This window comes from Pecten maximus, chromosome 8 (assembly GCF_902652985.1).
Source record: "Pecten maximus chromosome 8, xPecMax1.1, whole genome shotgun sequence".
Taxonomy (NCBI): domain Eukaryota; kingdom Metazoa; phylum Mollusca; class Bivalvia; order Pectinida; family Pectinidae; genus Pecten; species Pecten maximus.
The window spans coordinates 4,286,441-4,308,720 of record NC_047022.1 but is presented as its reverse complement, the minus strand read 5'-3'; the positions used below and the strand labels follow the sequence as shown (position 1 = coordinate 4,308,720).

The 22,280-nt window shown below is 40.2% G+C and overlaps 1 protein-coding gene across 1 annotated transcript in view; it reads right to left on the bottom strand.

Moving 5' to 3' along the window:
* Nucleotides 1-22,280, bottom strand: part of LOC117332647 (nucleoporin 88-like) — a 69,805-nt gene that overhangs the window by 16,344 nt on the left and 31,181 nt on the right. Inside the window, exons 7-12 of the mRNA XM_033891637.1 lie at nucleotides 18,970-19,068; nucleotides 18,430-18,511; nucleotides 17,695-17,799; nucleotides 17,194-17,337; nucleotides 10,944-11,066; nucleotides 730-876 (exon numbers count right to left, since the gene is read on the bottom strand). Of these exons, the coding sequence (XP_033747528.1) occupies nucleotides 730-876; nucleotides 10,944-11,066; nucleotides 17,194-17,337; nucleotides 17,695-17,799; nucleotides 18,430-18,511; nucleotides 18,970-19,068 (700 nt within the window). The remainder of the gene's footprint in view (nucleotides 1-729; nucleotides 877-10,943; nucleotides 11,067-17,193; nucleotides 17,338-17,694; nucleotides 17,800-18,429; nucleotides 18,512-18,969; nucleotides 19,069-22,280) is intronic.

The following is a 22,280-nucleotide window of genomic DNA, read 5'->3' as shown; positions in this document are numbered from 1 at the left end:
GGTACAATACTAACCTGTGGAGGACTCCTGTCCCTCTGATGGGGTACAATACTAACCTGTGGAGGACTCCTGTCCCTCTGATGGGGTACAATACTAACCTGTGGAGGACTAATATCCCTCTGATGGGGTACAATACTAACCTGTGGAGGACTAATGTCCTTCTGATGGGGCACAGTACTAACCTGTGGAGGACTAATGTCCCTCTGATGGGGTACAATACTAACCTGTGGAGGACTTGTGTCCCTCTGATGGGGGCACAGTACTAACCTGTGGAGGACTAATGTCCCTCTGATGGGGTACAATACTAACCTGTGGAGGACTAATGTCCCTCTGATGGGGTACAATACTAACCTGTGGAGGACTAATGTCCCTCTGATGGGGTACAATACTAACCTGTGGAGGACTAATGTCCCTCTGATGGGGTACAATACTAACCTGTGGAGGACTAATGTCCCTCTGATAGGGTACAATACTAAACTGTGGAGGACTAATGTCCCTCTGATGGGGTACAATACTAACCTGTGGAGGAATAATGTCCCTCTGATGGGGTACAATACTAACCTGTGGAGGACTCCTGTCCCTCTGATGGGGTACAATACTAACCTGTGGAGGACTCCTGTCCCTCTGATGGGGTACAATACTAACCTGTGGAGGACTCCTGTCCCTCTGATGGGGTACAATACTAACCTGTGGAGGACTAATGTCCCTCTGATGGGGTACAATACTAACCTGCGGAGAATGGCCTCATGCTCTTCCTGACAGTCATCGTAGCGGATGGCCAGCTCCTGCGCAGACTCGTGGAGTTGGGAACGGGAGACTTCCAGGTCACCAATGTCTCGCTGCTGTTGCTGTTTCAGCTCTGTAAGGATCCTCACCCTGCAAAAAAAACAAAATCACACGCTCACATTTATTTAGTTAATATTCGAAAAAATAAATAAAAGATGTTTTTCATAAAAGATTACTTTTGGTCAAGTCAAGAAACTGGCCTACAGAGATTTGCCTCTTGAAATATATATCTCTGAATAGCCTGCAGTATTTTCAGTCGGGTGTTAAATTAATGAAAACTTATTTCCTGACACTTATTACTATATCAGCGAAACATGTTAAATCACTATAACTTTTATACTAAATACAGTTGAACTTTGTTATTTCTAATTTGGGGGGCCATGAAAAGACTTCGAGAAATTAGAAGGTATAGAGGATATCTAACAGCGTCTTCAGTAATACCAAATATATTTCACCAGTGTGGCTAATATTTTGATATTTTTCACGAGTGCCCCCCTGACCACCAGATCTACTGCCCCCTGACCACCAGATCTACTGCCCCCAGGACCAACAGATCCACTGCCCACCCCCCCCTGACCACCAGATCCACTGCCCCCCCCCCCCCCCCCCCCCCCCGACCACCAGATCTACTGCCCCCTGACAACCAGATCTACTGCCCCTGACAACCAGATATATTGCCCCCTGACCACCATATCTACTGCCCCTGACCATCAGATCTACTGCCCCCTGACCATCAGATCTACTGCCCCCTGACCACCAGATCTACTGCTCCCGACCACCATATCTACTGCCCCTGACCACCATATCTACTGCCCCTGACCATCAGATCTACTGCCCCCTGACAACCAGATCTACTGCCCCTGACAACCAGATATATTGCCCCCTGACCACCATATCTACTGCCCCTGACCATCAGATCTACTGCCCCCTGACCATCAGATCTACTGCCCCCTGACCACCAGATCTACTGCTCCCGACCACCATATCTACTGCCCCTGACCACCATATCTACTGCCCCTGACCATCAGATCTACTGCCCCCTGACAACCAGATCTACTGCCCCTGACAACCAGATATATTGCCCCCTGACCATCAGATCTACTGCCCCTGACCATCAGATCTACTGCCCCCTGACCACCAGAGCTACTGCCCCTGACAACCAGATATATTGCCTCCTGGCCATCAGATCTACTGCCCCCTGGACCACCAGATATACTGCCCCCTGACCACCAGAGCTACTGCCCCCTGACCACCAGATCTACTGCCCCTCTGACCACCAGATCTACTGCCCCTGACCACCAGATCTAATGCCCCTCTGACCACCAGATCTACTGCCCCCTGGACCACCAGATATACAGCCCCCCCTGACCACTAGATCTACTGCCCCCTGGACCACCAGATATACAGCCCCCCCCTGACCACTAGATCTACTGCCCCCTGGACCACCAGATATACAGCCCCCCTGACCACTAGATCTACTGCCCCCTGGACCACCAGATATACAGCCCCCCTGACCACTAGATCTACTGCACCCTGGACCACCAGATATACAGTCCCCTGACCACCAGATCTACTGCCCCCTGGACCACCAGATATACAGCCCCCTGACCACCAGATCTACTGCCCCCCTGACCACCAGATCAACTGCCCCCCTGACCACCAGACACAGATTCTTAAGACTATATAATCACTTGCATTGATGTTGAGCTGTTTGTGCTGTTGACAAAGATTCAATGAAGCTTGAAATAATTTCTAACTAACAATTAAATCAAGTCACATGGTTTTAATTGTAACATATGTTTTCAATGTGACATGACAATCCACACATTCATGCCAATTCAATATAAGAATATGCTTTCAAAATTTAATTACAAAGACACACATTGTCTGGACTCTCCAAGAAACATAAGAAAAAAGACAATGTCGTGAATGATGGTAAGCTAAAATATTTTTACCACCAAACTGGGATTCTACATACAATCAGACTTCAATCCACTGTTACAGATAAAATCATTTTCCTTATGTAAACTTTTCCCTAAGGTCCACACCAAACTCATTATGCAGGATGAAGTGTCAAAGTTTCATTATCATACAGATGCCGGGATGACAACCTATGGAAACTGTGGACGATATGTAAGGTCACACAGTGACCTTTGTCAGGTAAACTTGATTCTCTAAACTTTTATTAGTTGCTAAATGCCAATAACTGAAGTTCAGCTGGAAGTAATTACCGATTCTTTAAACACCCAACAGGAAAAGTGACAAAACTTTAACATTTTACATCCAGGCAATTAAATATTGTCAACTTAGTCATCGAAAAAAAAAAAAAATAAAAAAAAATAATAAATAAATAAAAGTTGATTTTTCACAAAATATTTGTCTGCATATCATTTGACAGTGTTTTTAATATTTTCTTACATATATACTTTATTTCTAGCTTTAGAGGTTATAAAAATATCCTGAATAAAATTATAATCTTGGCTAGTTAAGCTAACAAGACTTGACAGTGTGGAGTGTACATCAACATTGGTAATTATCGTTACCATAACTGGAAACCAATCAAGCATGACAGGAGGACTATGTTCACCGCGGCTGACAGAACACTGTACTTTATGATACACAAGCTAATCATTGAACTTGTCACCTGATGGTATTTCCTACTACTGATAGCAGATCTAACTAAATCTTCAGTGTAGATATGACAATTGTGTCATCAAAATGTTTCCCAGGGTTCATACGGATTATGTCAAACCAAATTCAAGACCATTTCAAGGCTTTTTCAATGTCTTGATTAAATATCCAACGCCCATTTTACCCGTCATCTAAGTCACCTTGAGAGGGAACAAGAGAGCAAAAAGGCAACTTATAACTATCCACTTGATGAAAATACAACTTGACATGGTAATTATCAACATCTGTAAGGGAGGCGCCATAATAAAGACAAAGTTGAATCCAAATGATAAGTGGCAAGGGTTTCACTTATCCTAATTGAACCTTAATATTCAAGGATTTTTCAAAGCCCAGAATGAAATTGAAGGCCTTTCAAAGCCCAAGGTGTAATTCAAGGCTTTTCAAGGCCCAAGGTGTAATTCAAGGCTTTTCAAGGCCCAAGGTGAAATTCAAGGCTTTCACAAGGAAGGGATGTTGTGGGGATGCGGTCATTTTGTCTCGCTGAAAATTTGTGAATCAGCAACAGATTCCTTTTCAGGAGTAAACTGACAGCTTTATGAATTTGGTTTAAAGAAATACAATAATTCGAATTGTCCATTAACAATCCGGTGGGACTTCGGAGGTTGTTATACAATTCCGTACTGGCTGTGGAGAGTACATATACAAACGATGAGACAAGCTGGAAAAAAACTGTAAGGTTATAGTTACACTTTTCCAGGAATTCACTAATAAATGAAAGACTTTACAGACCACAGACCAGGATTCAAGTGTTTCCAAGCTAAGAATATACACAAGGCTGTTCAAGGCCAAACAATAAGATTTAACTCTCCAGACTGCATGCATTCTGATCCTCTTTTTGTAAAATAAATCAAAAATCATTTCCATGTCGGCAAATCCAATTGCATGTGAAATGTAATTCAGCAATATCCACAGAGAAAAACTATTCAGATTGCCATACTAACTGATTCTAGTGTATTTTTAATAAATTGATGTTTTTCATACAAAATTAAAAAGTGAAGTCTGTTAAATAGTATCAACCCTTGGTTATATAATTTACACTCTTTTTCCGTCTATGATCAAATGATCCAAACTCGACTCTCCAATCACCAGGCAATAAGTCACGTAAAGTCCTACTTACACCAGAAAAATGATTGACATGTGGCGATCTAGTGTGGCGGACATTAACAAGGGTTTTATTGAATATCACCGGTCAATGAGATGTCCAGAATTATTGGTCAGGTCATCAAGCTGGGCTATTATTGAATATTACTGTCACGCTGTAACGGTCAATGGCCATGGCTGAGTGAATAGTGGACAGGCGGAGTGGTCAGATGACAAATGAACCAATCAACATGTCTCGATTGAATCAATAGTGACTGACCTACACTGGTCAAGTCTGGACACTGGTTGTGCCTCCAGGTAAAGTACTGACCATTTCTCATATAATTCAAGCATTGTAAACTTGAAATAGTATAAATCTAAAATGACAAACATTTGACTCACAACAATGTAATTGAATAAAAAATTTTCAATTCAAAGTTATCACCATCAGTAATAGTCATAATGTATGATTGATAATAATATATGTATAAATTTTTTGAAGAAAAAAAACCCCCATGGAACTACTTAAAATTTACGAAAAATGAAAACTACATTTTTCAAATTAATTTTATTTCTTCTGTTTACACAAATAACACAGCCGACCTCAATTTGACCTTGGGCTATTCACATTCTGTGTGTAACAGTATACATGTGATGGTATGTCTCTAAGTATCTCTAAACATACCAAAATATAGTAGAGTTACTTCCCTTTACTAGGTAATGCAGACAGGTAGCTGTTTAGTGTGATGGGATTGTGAATCAACTGAACACATACAGAATAATATATAGGCAAACGAACTTAAGGTCCCTAGAGATGTTACCTTTTGATTTTCTTTTATTGTTAAATAAATGGCAGATAGTACATGTGCTTAAAAGTTTTTGAAATATTCTTTGAATTTTTTTTTATTTGTTTATTTTTTTGTTGTAAACAATTTATATAGATGGGACTCTCTATAATCCATAAATTGCCATGAGAATAAAGGACAATCGAAGGCTACTCTGCTTTGAGAATGTAAACCGGTAGAAGTATTGTTTCAGCATTTTTAACCTAGTCAAGAATTTTAATGGAGGTGGATGTACATGTGTCGCCTGTGTTTGGTGATTATGAAGAAAGTTATACAATTTAAACAAAAAGGAAAGATTTTTTTGTGTGTGTTTGAAGCTCATAAAACATTTTGAATTCCAGACAGATAATGCACATATATATGACAGTGACTATCTATATATACAAAACAGGTTTAATACACATATGTAGGTAAACGGTGTATTCAATGGTTTCTACCTCTTTTCTGAGAACTCCCAGTAACCATAAGTCATTATTTCATGTACCAGGTAATTTGAGTAGACTTCTACAAGAATTTTTAATAAGGAAGGTCTGTATGAAGTTTTGAGCTTGATCAGCCCAAGGAAACTTGAGTAATGGCATGGAAACTAATTTTCTATTTTAAGTAATAGTGACATTGACCTTTGACCTTCAGGTCTGAAAAGCAATCCCATGCAATCACTTTTGGTAATGAAGGTATATATGAAGTTTGAATTTCGATAAGCCCAAGGAAACTTCAAGTTATGGCACGGATACTAATTTTCTATTTGGAGTAACAGTGACCTTGACCTTTGACCTTCAGGTCTAAAAAGCAATCCCATGCAATCACTTTTGATAAGGAAGGCCTGTAGTAAGTTTGGGGTTGATTAGCCTCAGGAAAGTTGAGTTATCGCTGGTTGTGTCCTTGGGCAAGGTTTCGTGAAAATTATTGCATACCATGAGGATAAATGGAAATGATAGCATTGAAGATGACAAAATCAAAGCTACTGGTGTGTAGCCGTTTTGAATTTTAGATAATGATATCTCTAACAAGCACATTTGGTCAGAAAGTATTAATAGAGAATCAATTCTTCAACTACAAAACATGATCTATAGATGGAGGCAGCCAGTGACCTTGACCTCTTGATATTTATCTCAACCAAATACAGTACCTTCCACTTAATCGGATAATGCTTAATAGGGTATTTTGTTTAATGGGTTAAAAATTCAAAAACCAAAACTATCAATTTAGAACAGTTGTACAACACTCAAGTTACAATGGCCAAATGAAGCTCATTTCTGTCTAAATGATGACCTTGAACTTTGACCTTCAGATCAGACAAATTTCTCCAGGAAAAAGTTTCAGTTGATGGGCCCAGCAATGATAACCTTGACCTTTAATTAAAACCCGAATAGCCATCCCTATGAAAACACATTTAGTCGAAAAGCAACTCTATGAATTTCAGTCTGATGGGCAAAATATAACCAAGTCACCACATGTAAACTGATTGTCTATGCAAATAATAGTGACCTTGACCTTTGACCTCATACACAATCCTGAGGAACAACTTTTAGCAAGGAAGAACTGAAGCTTAATTTTGATTGGTCTAACATAATGAAGCTATTACAGAGAATTTACCAATTTTTTATTTAAAGTACCAGTGACCTTGACATTTGACCTTCAGCGATAGCAACAGATTTGATATCATGTTCCATACCGACAAGAAATTTGTTTGATCCAGTATTTTCAGTGCAGTTAGTTATACATTACAATAATTCCTAGCACAGAATGATAATATATATTGCAATAAACATGAAATGAACACAGAAAAGTCAGCATGTTTGAATAATTGATTAAATATATTTCGCAGTCTGCCAAACTACATGTTCTACTATACAGAGACATACATCATGGGTGACTACCGAACGGTAGTGTAGGTGATAAGTTTAAACTTAATTGATTATTATGTAAAATGGCCATCATAAATTTTATCTACACGACATTCTGATGACAGTTAAAGCCCGTAGTGACGCTGATTTGTGGAACTCTGCGTCGATGACGCGTGACAGGGATTTGTGCGGGGCTGACATCGATGGCCGCACGCTGACAGGTGCAGCGATGAGAAATACTCCATCATATATACATCATACATAATTAATACATTTTATTTCAGGTATTCGAAGGGTTAAAAAAAGGGTGAAGTTAAATTTTGATAGTCAGCTGTCAAGGCCGGGGTGTAAATCTGTCAATCCTGGAGGCCATAACAGTTGTCAGAATGTCAGACTTGTGCTCATCACAACTCCATTAGCCGGAGTGTACCACACACCGATCAACAGAGGATTCCCCTCACACATTCAATTTCAACTTTATTGCTCCAAAATCATTTCCATGTTGGTGAGTCCAATTGCATGAAAAGCAATTAAGCAATTAAGCAATAATTCTGACACTGCTCGTAGGTTTAGAATATGATATTACTTTATAATGGGCAACAAAAACAACAAAATAAACTGGATTATATCTGGACAAATGACCTAGTCAGCAGGGATACAAACTGGTTAACATATAGTGGAGATAACCTTCAGGAACAAGGTGACATTTAGAGAGTGAGCGAGGATCAGGTGACATTTAGACAGTGAGAAAGGATCTGGTGACATTTAGAGAGTGAACCAGGATCAGGTGACATTTAGACAGTGAACCAGGATCAGTGGACATTTAGACAGTGAACCAGGATCAGGTGACATTTAGACAGTGAACCAGGATCAGGTGACATTTAGACAGTGAACCAGGATCTGGTGACATTTAGACAGTGAACCAGGATCTGGTGACATTTAGACAGTGAACCAGGATCAGGTGACATTTAGACAGTGAACCAGGATCAGTGGACATTTAGACAGAGAACCAGGATCAAGTGACATTTAGACAGAGAACCAGGATCAGGTGACATTTAGACAGAGAACCAGGATCAGGTGACATTTAGACAGAGAACCAGGATCAAGTGACATTTAGACAGAGAACCAGGATCAGGTGACATTTAGACAGAGAACCAGGATCTGGTGACATTTAGACAGTGAACCAGGATTGGGTGACATTTAAACAGAGAGCGAGGATTGGGTGACATTTAGACAGTGAACCAGGATCTGGTGACATTTAGACAGTGAACCAGGATCAGGTGACATTTAGAGAGTGAGCGAGGATTGGGTGACATTTAGACAGTGAACCAGGATCAGGTGACATTTAGACAGTGAACCAGGATCTGGTGACATTTAGAGAGTGAGCGAGGATTGGGTGACATTTAGACAGTGAACCAGGATCTGGTGACATTTAGACAGTGAACCAAGATTGGGTGACATTTAGACAGTGAACCAGGATCAAGTGACATTTAGACAGTGAACCAGGATCTGGTGACATTTAGACAGAGAACCAGGATCTGGTGACATTTAGACAGTGAACCAGGATTGGGTGACATTTAGACAGTGAACCAGGATCTGGTGACATTTAGACAGAGAACCAGGATCTGGTGACATTTAGACAGTGAACCAGGATTGGGTGACATTTAGACAGTGAACCAGGATCTGGTGACATTTAGACAGTGAACCAGGATTAGGTGACATTTAGACAGTGAACCAGGATCTGGTGACAATTAGACAGTGAACCAGGATTGGGTGACATTTAGACAGTGAACCAGGATTGGGTGACATTTAGACAGTGAGCAAGGATCTGGTGACATTTAGACAGTGAACCAGGATCAGGTGACATTTAGACAGTGAACCAGGATTGGGTGACATTTAGACAGTGAACCAGGATCAGTGGACATTTAGACAGTGAACCAGGATCAGGTGACATTTAGACAGTGAACCAGGATCTGGTGACATTTAGACAGTGAACCAGGATCAAGTGACATTTAGACAGTGAACCAGGATCAGGTGACATTTAGACAGTGAACCAGGATCTGGTGACAATTAGACAGTGAACCAGGATTGGGTGACATTTAGACAGTGAACCAGGATTGGGTGACATTTAGACAGTGAGCAAGGATCTGGTGACAATTAGACAGTGAACCAGGATCTGGTGACATTTAGACAGAGAGCAAGGATCTGGTGACATTTAGACAGTGAACCAGGATCAGGTGACATTTAGACAGTGAACCAGGATCAGGGTGACATTTAGACAGTGAACCAGGATCTGGTGACATTTAGACAGTGAACCAGGATCTGGTGACATTTAGACAGTGAACCAGGATCAGGTGACATTTAGACAGTGAACCAGGATCTGGTGACATTTAGACAGTGAACCAGGATTGGGTGACATTTAGACAGTGAACCAGGATCTGGTGACATTTAGACAGTGAACCAGGATCTGGTGACATTTAGACAGTGAACCAGGATCTGGTGACATTTAGACAGTGAACCAGGATCTGGTGACATTTAGACAGTGAACCAGGATCTGGTGACATTTAGACAGTGAACCAGGATCAGGTGACATTTAGACAGTGAACCAGGATCAGTGGACATTTAGACAGTGAACCAGGATCAGGTGACATTTAGACAGTGAACCAGGATCTGGTGACATTTAGACAGTGAACCAGGATCAGGTGACATTTAGACAGCGAACCAGGCAGGATTGGGTGACATTTAGACAGTGAACCAGGATCTGGTGACATTTAGACAGTGAACCAGGATCAGGTGACATTTAGACAGTGAACCAGGATCAGGTGACATTTAGACAGTGAACCAGGATCTGGTGACATTTAGACAGTGAACCAGGATCTGGTGACATTTAGACAGTGAACCAGGATCTGGTGACATTTAGACAGTGAACCAGGATCTGGTGACATTTAGACAGTGAACCAGGATTAGGTGACATTTAGACAGTGAACCAGGATCTGGTGACATTTAGACAGTGAACCAGGATTGGTGACATTTAGACAGTGAACCAGGATCTGGTGACATTTAGAGAGTGAACCAGGATCTGGTGACATTTAGACAGTGAACCAGGATCTGGTGACATTTAGACAGTGAACCAGGATCAGGTGACATTTAGACAGTGAACCAGGATCAGTGGACACTTAGACAGAGAACCAGGATCAAGTGACATTTAGACAGAGAACCAGGATCAGGTGACATTTAGACAGTGAACCAGGCAGGATTGGGTGACATTTAGACAGTGAACCAGGATTGGGTGACATTTAAACAGAGAACCAGGATCAGGTGACATTTAGACAGTGAACCAGGATCAAGTGACATTTAGACAGTGAACCAGGATCAGGTGACATTTAGACAGTGAGCCAGGCAGGATTGGGTGACATTTAGACAGTGAACCAGGATCAGGTGACATTTAGACAGAGAACCAGGATCAGTGGACATTTAGACAGTGAACCAGGATTGAGTGACATTTAAACAGAGAACCAGGATTGGGTGACATTTAGACAGTGAACCAGGATTGGGTGACATTTAAACAGAGAACCAGGATCAGGTGACATTTAGACAGTGAGCCACATTTAGACAGAGAACCAGGACTGGGTGACATTTAGACAGTGAACCAGGATTAGGTGACATTACAGAGACAGTGACGGACCCCACATACCTTTTCTGGATCTCCTGTTGAGCCAGTCCCTGTTTCTGTAGGTACTCTTCGCGGAACACCTGGGTTGTCCGTGACAACAGCTGGAAACATTCCTGTGATGACATGGAGGCTGCTTTGGCCGACCTGCAACCAACATATACAGTAAAATGTCAACCTAACTTATATATTTACAGAGCACTATCTTAGCCCTTTGGAGTGGAGTTATGCTCAGTAGTAACAGCGGTGTACTATCTTAGCCCTTTGGAGGGGAGTTATGCTGAGTTGTAATAGAGGTGTACTATCTTAGCCCCTTTGAATGGAGTTATGCTGAGTTGTAATAGAGGTGTACTATCTTAGCCCCTTGGAGGGGAGTTATGCCCAGTTGTAATAGCAGTGTACTATGTTGGCCCCGTCAGGTTGAGTTATGCCAGGTTGTAACAGCGGTGTACTATCTTAGCCCCTTGTAATGGTATTATGCCCAGTTGTAATATCAGTGTACTATCTTTGCCCCTTGGAGGGGAGTTATGCTCAGTTGTAATATCAGTGTACTATCTCAGCCCCTTGGAGTGGAGTTATGCTCAGTTGTAATAGCGGTGTACTATCTTAGCCCCTTGGAATGGAGTTATGCTCAGTTGTAATATCAGTGTACTATCTTTGCCCCTTGGAGGGGAGTTATGCCCAGTTGTAATAGCAGTGTACTATGTTGGCCCCGTCAGGTTGAGTTATGCCAGGTTGTAACAGCGGTGTACTATCTTAGCCCCTTGGAGGGGAGTTATGCTGAGTTGTAACAGCGGTGTACTATCTTAGCCCCTTGGAGTGGAGTTATGCTCAGTTGTAATATCAGTGTACTATCTTAGCCCCTTGGAATGAAATTATGGCCAGTTGTAACAGTGATGTACTATCTTAGCCCCGTGGAGTGGAGTTATGCCGAGTTGTAACAGCAGTTTACTATCTTCGCCCCTTGGAGTGGAGTTATGCCGAGTTGTAACATCAGTGTACTATCTTAGCCCCTTGGAGTGGAGTTATGCCGAGTTGTAACAGCGGTGTACTATCTTAGCCCCGTGGAGTGGAGTTATGCCGAGTTGTAACAGCCGTGTACTATCTTAGCCCCGTGGAGTGGAGTTATGCCGAGTTGTAACAGCGGTGTACTATCTTAGCCAAATGGATTGGAATCATGATTTATATTTATATATTGGGTAATTTAAAATCCAATGTTGTTTGTATATACATGAACAAATATGCTTATAGAAAGCTGTTTTTTTCTTTTTTTTTTTAATTTTGAAAATAATTCATACATATCCCTTAGTTCTGGTTACTTCTATTAAAACATAATGAAAATAACATATAGCTATAATTAATATATTTCAAAAGAGAAAACTTTACAAAACATATTTCTTAGTTCATGAAAATGTGACTTTGTAAAAATATAATTGAAAATTTCAATCTTATTACTTTTTATTTCTCTAGAGAAATCAAGCCAAGAGTTGTCTTAATTTGAATCGGCACTGTCACACCTGTACGCCTGTCAAACTCTCGTCAAATTGTTGTAAAACATAACTCTACAGGTTACAAGCAGCTATTTCAGGAATATATATGGTGTAATTAAAACCTTATTTACATAACACACCTGAGCTACACACAGCATTGACAGGTGTCAAAACATGACCAGGTAACTCTCGTCCCTAAACTCATAGACTAGTCAACACATCACTGGCCAGTATACAAATGATCATCTGAGCGTTTGACGAGTATGTCCACATAATGATAACCAGTAAGCTTTGTCTGGGGTGATCATCTGAGCGATCATCTGAGCGTTTGACGAGTATGTCCACATAATGATAACCAGTAAGCTTTGTATGGGGTGATCATATGAGTGCTTGACAAGTATGTCCACATAATGATAACCAGTAAGCTTTGTCTGGGGTGATCATCTGAGCGAACATCTGAGCGTTTGACGAGTATGTCCACATAAGGATAACCAGTAAGCTTTGTCTGGGGTGATCATCTGAGCGTTTGACATGTATGTCCACATAATGATAACCAGTAAGCTTTGTCTGGGGTGATCATCTGAGCGTTTGACGAGTATGTCCACATAATGATAACCAGTAAGCTTTGTCTGGGGTGATCATCTGAGCGTTTGACGAGTATGTCCACATAATGAAAACCATGAGTATGTCCACATAATGATAACCAGTAAGCTTTGTCTGGGGTGATCATCTGAGCATTTGACGAGTATGTCCACATAATGAAAACCACGAGTATGTCCACATAATGATAACCAGTAAGCTTTGTCTGGGGTAATCATCTGAGCGTTTGACGAGTATGTCAACATAATGATAACCAGTAAGCTTTGCATGGGGTGATCATCTGAGCGAACATCTGAACGTTTGACGAGTATGTCCACATAATGATAACCAGTAAGCTTTGTCTGGGGTGATCATCTGAGCGTTTAACGAGTATGTCCACATAATGATAACCAGTAAGCTTTGTATGGGGTGATCATATGAGTGCTTGACAAGTATGTCCACATAATGATAACCAGTAAGCTTTGTCTGGGGTGATCATCTGAGCGAACATCTGAGCGTTTGACGAGTATGTCCACATAAGGATAACCAGTAAGCTTTGTCTGGGGTGATCATCTGAGCGTTTGACGAGTATGTCCACATAATGAAAACCACGAGTATGTCCACATAATGATAACCAGTAAGCTTTGTCTGGGGTGATCATCTGAGCGTTTGACGAGTATGTCCACATAATGAAAACCAAGGGTATGTCCACATAATGATAACCAGTAAGCTTTGTCTGGGGTGATCATCTGAGCGTTTGACGAGTATGTCCACATAATGAAAACCACGAGTATGTCCACATAATGATAACTAGTAAGCTTTGTCTGGGGTGATCATGACTTTGGGTGGGTTTCTAGTCATAAATAGGCAACAGAATAAGATTTTAATGAAATAAACAGGACAGAAGATTCACATACCATGGCTTCATAGGTACCATAAATATTGAAGAAAATACATTCTGAATTAATTGAGTACTGGGTTTCCAGACTTCCACAGTAGTCTCTCACTATCTTGGCTGTGTGGTGATGGAAGACTTACTTGAGTACTGGGTTTGTAGACTACCTCAGTAGTATCTTGGCTATGATGGAAGACTTACTTGAGTACTGGGTTTGTAGACTACCTCAGTAGTATCTTGGCTGTGTGTTGATGGAAGACTTACTTGAGTACTGGGTTTGTAGACTACCTCAGTAGTATCTTGGCTGTGTTGATGGAAGACTTACTTGAGTACAGAGTTTATAGACTACCTCAGTAGTATCTTGGCTGTGTTGATGGAAGACTTACTTGAGTACTGGGTTTGTACACTTTCTCAGTAGTATCTTGGCTGTGTGTTGATGGAAGACTTACTTGAGTACTGGGTTTGTACACTTTCTCAGTAGTATCTTGGCTGTGTGTTGATGGAAGACTTACTTGAGTACTGGGTTTGTAGACTACCTCAGTAGTATCTTGGCTGTGTGTTGATGGAAGACTTACTTGAGTACTGGGTTTGTACACTTTCTCAGTAGTATCTTGGCTGTGTGTTGATGGAAGACTTACTTGAGTACTGGGTTTGCAGACTTCCTCAGTAGTATCTTGGCTGTGTGTTGATGGAAGACTTACTTGAGTACTGGGTTTGTAGACTTCCTCAGTAGTATCTTGGCTGTGTGTTGATGGAAGACTTACTTGAGTACTGGGTTTGTAGACTACCTCAGTAGTATCTTGGCTGTGTGGTGATGGAAGACTTACTTGAGTACTGGGTTTGTACACTACCTCAGTAGTATCTTGGCTGTGATGGAAGACTTACTTGAGTACTGGGTTTGTACACTTCCTCAGTAGTATCTTGGCTGTGATGGAAGACTTACTTGAGTACTGGGTTTGTAGACTTCCTCAGTAGTATCTTGGCTGTGTGTTGATGGAAGACATACTTGAGTACTGGGTTTGTAGACTTCCTCAGTAGTATCTTGGCTGTGATGGAAGACTTACTTGAGTACTGGGTTTGTAGACTACCTCAGTAGTATCTTGGCTGTGTTGATGGAAGACTTACTTGAGTACTGGGTTTGTAGACTTCCTCAGTAGTATCTTGGCTGTGTGTTGATGGAAGACTTACTTGAGTACTGGGTTTGTACACTTCCTCAGTAGTATCTTGGCTGTGATGGAAGACTTACTTGAGTACTGGGTTTGTAGACTTCCTCAGTAGTATCTTGGCTGTGTGTTGATGGAAGACTTACTTGAGTACTGGGTTTGTAGACTACCTCAGTAGTATCTTGGCTGTGTGTTGATGGAAGACATACTTGAGTACTGGGTTTGTAGACTTCCTCAGTAGTATCTTGGCTGTGTTAGAAGACTTACTTGAGTACTGGGTTTGTAGACTACCTCAGTAGTATCTTGGCTGTGTTAGAAGACTTACTTGAGTACTGGGTTTGTAGACTTCCTCAGTTGTATCTTGGCTGTGTGTTGATGGAAGACATACTTGAGTAATGGGTTTGTAGACTTCCTCAGTAGTATCTTGGCTGTGTTAGAAGACTTACTTGAGTACTGGGTTTGTAGACTACCTCAGTAGTATCTTGGCTGTGTTAGAAGACTTACTTGAGTACTGGGTTTGTAGACTTCCTCAGTAGTATCTTGGCTGTGTTGATGGAAGACTTACTTGAGTACTGGGTTTGTAGACTTCCTCAGTAGTATCTTAGCTGTGTGTTGATGGAAGACTTACTTGAGTACTGGGTTTGTAGACTACCTCAGTAGTATCTTGGCTGTGATGGAAGACTTACTTGAGTACTGGGTTTGTACACTTCCTCAGTAGTATCTTGGCTGTGTGTTGATGGAAGACTTACTTGAGTACTGGGTTTGTAGACTTCCTCAGTAGTATCTTAGCTGTGTGTTGATGGAAGACTTACTTGAGTACTGGGTTTGTAGACTACCTCAGTAGTATCTTGGCTGTGTGTTGATGGAAGACTTACTTGAGTACTGGGTTTGTAGACTTCCTCAGTAGTATCTTGGCTGTGTGTTGATGGAAGACTTACTTGAGTACTGGGTTTGTAGACTACCTCAGTAGTATCTTGGCTGTGTGTTGATGGAAGACTTACTTGAGTACTGGGTTTGTAGACTACCTCAGTAGTATCTTGGCTGTGATGGAAGACTTACTTGAGTACTGGGTTTGTAGACTACCTCAGTAGTATCTTGGCTGTGTGGTGATGGAAGACTTACTTGAGTACTGGGTTTGTAGACTACCTCAGTAGTATCTTGGCTGTGTGTTGATGGAAGACTTACTTGAGTACTGGGTTTGTAGACTACCTCAGTAGTATCTTGGCTGTGTGGTGATGGAAGACTTACTTGAGTACTGGGTTTGTAGACTACCTCAGTAGTATCTTGGCTGTGTTAGAAGACTTACTTGAGTACTGGGTTTGTAGACTACCTCAGTAGTATCTTGGCTGTGTTGATGGAAGACTTACTTGAGTACTGGGTTTGTAGACTACCTCAGTAGTATCTTGGCTGTGATGGAAGACTTACTTGAGTACTGGGTTTGTAGACTTCCTCAGTAGTATCTTGGCTGTGTGTTGATGGAAGACTTACTTGAGTACTGGGTTTGTAGACTACCTCAGTAGTATCTTGGCTGTGTTAGAAGACTTACTTGAGTACTGGGTTTGTAGACTTCCTCAGTAGTATCTTGGCTGTGATGGAAGACTTACTTGAGTACTGGGTTTGTAGACTACCTCAGTAGTATCTTGGCTGTGTGTTGATGGAAGACTTACTTGAGTACTGGGTTTGTAGACTTCCTCAGTAGTATCTTGGCTGTGTTGATGGAAGACTTACTTGAGTACTGGGTTTGTAGACTACCTCAGTAGTATCTTGGCTGTGATGGAAGACTTACTTGAGTACTGGGTTTGTAGACTTCCTCAGTAGTATCTTGGCTGTGTGTTGATGGAAGACTTACTTGAGTACTGGGTTTGTAGACTACCTCAGTAGTATCTTGGCTGTGTTAGAAGACTTACTTGAGTACTGGGTTTGTAGACTTCCTCAGTAGTATCTTGGCTGTGATGGAAGACTTACTTGAGTACTGGGTTTGTAGACTACCTCAGTAGTATCTTGGCTGTGTGTTGATGGAAGACTTACTTGAGTACTGGGTTTGTAGACTACCTCAGTAGTATCTTGGCTGTGATGGAAGACATACTTGAGTACTGGGTTTGTAGACTACCTCAGTAGTATCTTGCCTGTGTTGATGGAAGACTTACTTGAGTACTGGGTTTGTAGACTTCCTCAGTAGTATCTTGGCTATGTGTTGATGGAAGGGTTCCTGTGCTAGACTCCGCAATGGTGACTGGATAAGTCGTGGAGAGGACCCCAACGCCTTGGAGGGTTTATATTTGGTACTGGTGCTGTCACATAAAATACAGGGTTAATTAGGGGACTCATGATTTCCCATCAATTGTCAAAACTGTAATTATATTTATCATGAGTTTGTCTGAAAGTTGCTTTAAAAGGTCTAATCTCAGTTAATGGTACAGTGTTTGATCAGAACAAGATTAGGCAGGATGGAACTTTGCTGTAGTCGTGTGCCAAACGAAAAACAAAAACGTGAAAAATACCCAGAGGAAATTTAAGCACCCAATGTTCGGGTACTGTCATGACTGTAGCGGTCATGTCACTGGTTACAAGGAGCAGTCTTCCGTCTGATGTAATACAGTTCCCCGCTATTAGGAATGTTTATTTTGTCCGAGATATCACAGACTTACCTCAGAGGTAGGGACACAAAGTCAATGTCGCTGGTGAGGACGAGGAGGGACATACCAAGGGAAGCGTCTCGGACCACTCCCACTCCAAGTACGGGGGACGGAGGACTACAAATTAAGGCAAAGTTAGTACATCCTGATCCCCCTTAAAGAATCAAATGGGGACTTCCAGAATATATCCCCAAACAGCTCTATAATTCTTATAGTTCATGAATAATTAACCATTTGACACAGTAAGGTGATCATTTTAAATTCTTATGATTTTACCACAAGATAAACATTTATGACAGAGATAAATTAATTTAGACAATTTTTACTACCAAAATTGGGTGGTATTCCCCACTGGTGGCGAAAGAAATTCTTCAACAAGAAAAAATCCCATGAAACAGGGGAAAATTCTCCAAAACAGGGGAAATCACCCAAATATTTATGAAATATGTAAGAATAGCTGTAAAATGTTAAAGTTTAAAGAATAATTCAAGACACTGCAGCCGTTCATTTCCCCTAAATTTCATAATGGGTAGTATTCCGCAAATCCTAGATTAACCTCTGATTAAACAATTAGTATCTCATGATCATATATAAAGATAAAACTCATCTCATCCTTGACAACTGGAGTCAAACACACATGAGAGCCAGAATCTGAGGTCCAGACACGGACATTTGCTCCAGAATGAGAAGCTGGCTCTACAGAACATACGATACCATGGGTACCAGATCTTCCCCAGTCAGACATACCTGGACGGTAAGGGCTTCGTACATATCAGGTGTTCTACAATACACTCCTGTTGTTCTGGGAGGTCCTGTAAGTCGGCTCCATCTACAGAATGAGAGGAAACAGTACCTTAATCAGAATCTACCTTCAATATCGTCTGTTATTTCTCATATGTTGTGTTTTGATAATAGAAGAAGCAGCTAAATTTGTAGAATTTTTCAGGTTAGCCCAGAACACTATTACCAAGATTTTGGCGAGTCCGAAAACAAATATACAGTGGGTACTCAAGAAAAAGGGTGGGACATTTATAATCACCTAGTTATCTTGAAGTCATTGGGGTCCGAAAACTTCAAGATATTCTGAGTATTCCAGTTTTTCGAGTATATTTTATAGGTATTCAAGTATATTTGAGTATATTTTATAGGTATTCAATATATTTCATATCAATATTTTACTGTGGGAACTGAATTTTCACATTAAGTTAAGCAGAGTCTTGAAGTTATCGGAAGTTTGAGATAACCAGGCTTTGCTTTACATTTTTTGAGACTAGTTTCTATAGTTACCATCAAAACAGAAGGTCTCTAGGTTACTGATCCAGGGCAGGATGACGGTGTGAATTCCGGCCACATGGGAACAGTGGTACCAATCAGGATTAACCGCATCTGAAACAACATCAACAGCATCAGTAACAACATCAACAGCATCTGAAACAACATCAACAGCATCAGTAACAACATCAACAGCATCAGTAACAACATCAACAGCATCAGTAACAACATCAACAGCATCTGAAACAACATCAACAGCATCAGTAACAACATCAACAGCATCTGAAACAACATGAACAGCATCAGTAACAACATCAACAGCATCTGAAACAACATCAACAGCATCAGTAACAACATCAACAGCATCTGAAACAACATCAACAGCATCAGTAACAACATCAACAGCATCAGTAACAACATCAACAGCATCAGTAACAACATCAACAGCATCAGTAACAACACATGTTTCTCAAAATCCTCTAAATCATTTAGATTTTCTGAATACTTTATTTCACCAACTTACCTCTTCAGACATATTTGCAAACACATGATTTCACAAATGCTGATCTGGAAATGACTTTAAATTCACAAATGATGAACTGTCAGAGTCATGAACTCCACAAGACTCCTATATCGGTGACCGACAGCTTGGCCCCATCCAAAGGTCTCATTTTTGTACAAATAATTAGGAAGTATTTGAATTAATGATTGACTCTCTACGTATATCAACGCAAAAATGAATCCACACGAAATATGAGTGTTTCGCAGTACATGAAACCAATTGTTAGCGTGTATTGACATTTTCTATGTAAGTATATCTTAAAAAACAGCTGATGTCCAGCCCCTGTAGAGGCCATTTTGAATTTCAAATTAACCAAAAATAAGTGTATCTTAAATAACAGCTAATATCCAGCCCCTGTAGAGGCCATTTTGAATTTCAAATTAACCAAAAATAAGTGTATCTTAAATAACAGCTAATGTCCAGCCCCTGTGGAGGCCATTTTGAATTTCAAATGAACCAAAAATAAAGATAATTTGACTCATATTCGGTTATAATTTTAATAACCCTTTTCTGTCTGACGGAAATTATATATTGTCGCAAGCATAACTGTATTAAATAATTATTAAAGAATGAGTCTATATTATAGCATAAATTCAATAGGAAAGAAGGAAAAATCAAAGAGTTTATTTTCATTGGAATTAGAATAAAATAACTTCTGAAATAAAAGTTCCATCCAATTCTTTTGCTATTAATATACCAGTTCGTGCTAAAATAGATAGCTAGGTTACCAGGTGTGAATGTGTGCATATAATGCAGCATAGTGATGAAGTGGTATGACGCAGGGCTATTTGACAGAAGGGTCGCTAGTTCCAGTCTCAGCACAGGTGTTGTGTTGAACAAGATACTTTACTCCGTTGTGTTCCAGTCAACTCATCTGTAAATGAGTATGTGGCAGGCAGTGCATGCAAGAAATGTCGTGTAAGCTGTTAGTGCCGATATGGCAGCTCCGACTGAATCATCCCAAGGGAGTCGAGTTGAGAAAGACGTTGGCCGGTTGCTAAAGGCCTTAGAACCACGGATAATAATTTGTGAACTACTTTGAGACAGCTACATTGCTGTGATATAGAGGTATTTCAAAATACATTGAAACCTGTCAAATCCGACCAAAGTGTCACTCCCACATGGTGTCGGATTAGACAGGGTGTCGCAAAAGTCAGGCATTTGTTGTTGATTACACTTGGCATCACGGAAATACGGTACAGTGTCGGATTTGACAGGATGTCGGAAAAGTCAGGTGTCAGATTAGACAGGTTTCATTGTACAAATAATTACCATCAAACGTATATCCAGTAAAGGATGTTAACAGTATATGAAGCAAATAAAGTGGTCATTACGACAATCATAATTAAAAAGAAAATAAAAATAAGTGAAATCTGTCAAGGACATCTGTAATGGTCCTCATTGTAACATTTCAGTTTACATAAACCTGTTTATAAAGTCCACCTGCTGATAAAGGCCACTTTCTCTTGTTGTATGAATGGTCTTCTACAGATGATTTGTAAATACGGCTAATTTTGATTTTTTGGAAAATTTATATGAAATACCATGTAAAATTCCTATAGACTCCCACAGATCGCGACGGCATCTCAAGCTGACCGATCAAATCGAGTCCGACTGGTAGACGGTCACAACAATGCACAGGGATCGGCTGTGAATTCAATCGTGTGTGACGGTCCCCTGTCAGGCAGCGAAGGGAGGATAAGGACAACAGATACATGGTGACACTGACTATTTATCATACCTAGCTATTTACCACTGATCTGCATACAAATTTCATCAATATGCAGCCAGGGACGATCTGAGTACCATAAATTATATTGGGCCCAGTGCTGGCCTGAACTTTATAATTACTGTATATATCAGAGGATCAGATGTCATCCTGTAATTGAAAAACAAGTCAAATGTTGCAATATAATTAATTACACTGAAAAGCTCATAGCCAACAACGACCATTTACTTATGGTTTCGGGTGAAACATCACTGTTAATTGAGAAATTAAAAAACGAGACAACCCTGTATAATTGTTATGTCATTGTATGACTGTCTCAGAACAATAATTTTGCCAAGTTCCTCGTTATTCAATGACTGGTGCTTGCTGGAAAACTTTTATTCGAGACTGCATTACGTCATTTTCGTTTAGACAAACAAATTATGAAAACTTCCTTTTAACAAAGAATGTCAAATTTTTAAAAGTGTGTTGATAATTTCATATATTGCTAATGATTATTGTTTACTTAATATTAAATAAATTTATTTCATAAAAAAACTTCAATTTTAGATGATATCATACATGAATTTTAACAGAAGTCCCTGTACATGTACTCAAGATTGTGGTTACGTATTAACCAGTACCTAATTATAAGATCGGTCTTTAAATGGCTAAAATATTCATTTAATTTCAAATCAGTTTCCTACATCAACTTTATTTTTCATAAACAGAAATATTTTGAAAATATTTTCTCAAGATCAAAATTTATACAAAGTTGACAATTTTATTTCTGAAATTAAGTCTTAACACTCATTAAATTTTTAATTTCAACACATGTTTTAAAATCCACATTAAACATTTATGCAAATTTGACAGGAATGATGATTAGAATTGTGGTTATTTTAACAGCTTTCTCATAGCCCCTCACTTCGCTTTAATGGAATTTCACATGTAAAAGCGAGTTTCGGAGTTTTATGATGATATATTTAATCTATCTTGCTTGTTACATGTATTTAACAAAGTTGTGAGAGAAACACAAGGTCCAATCCAATTATT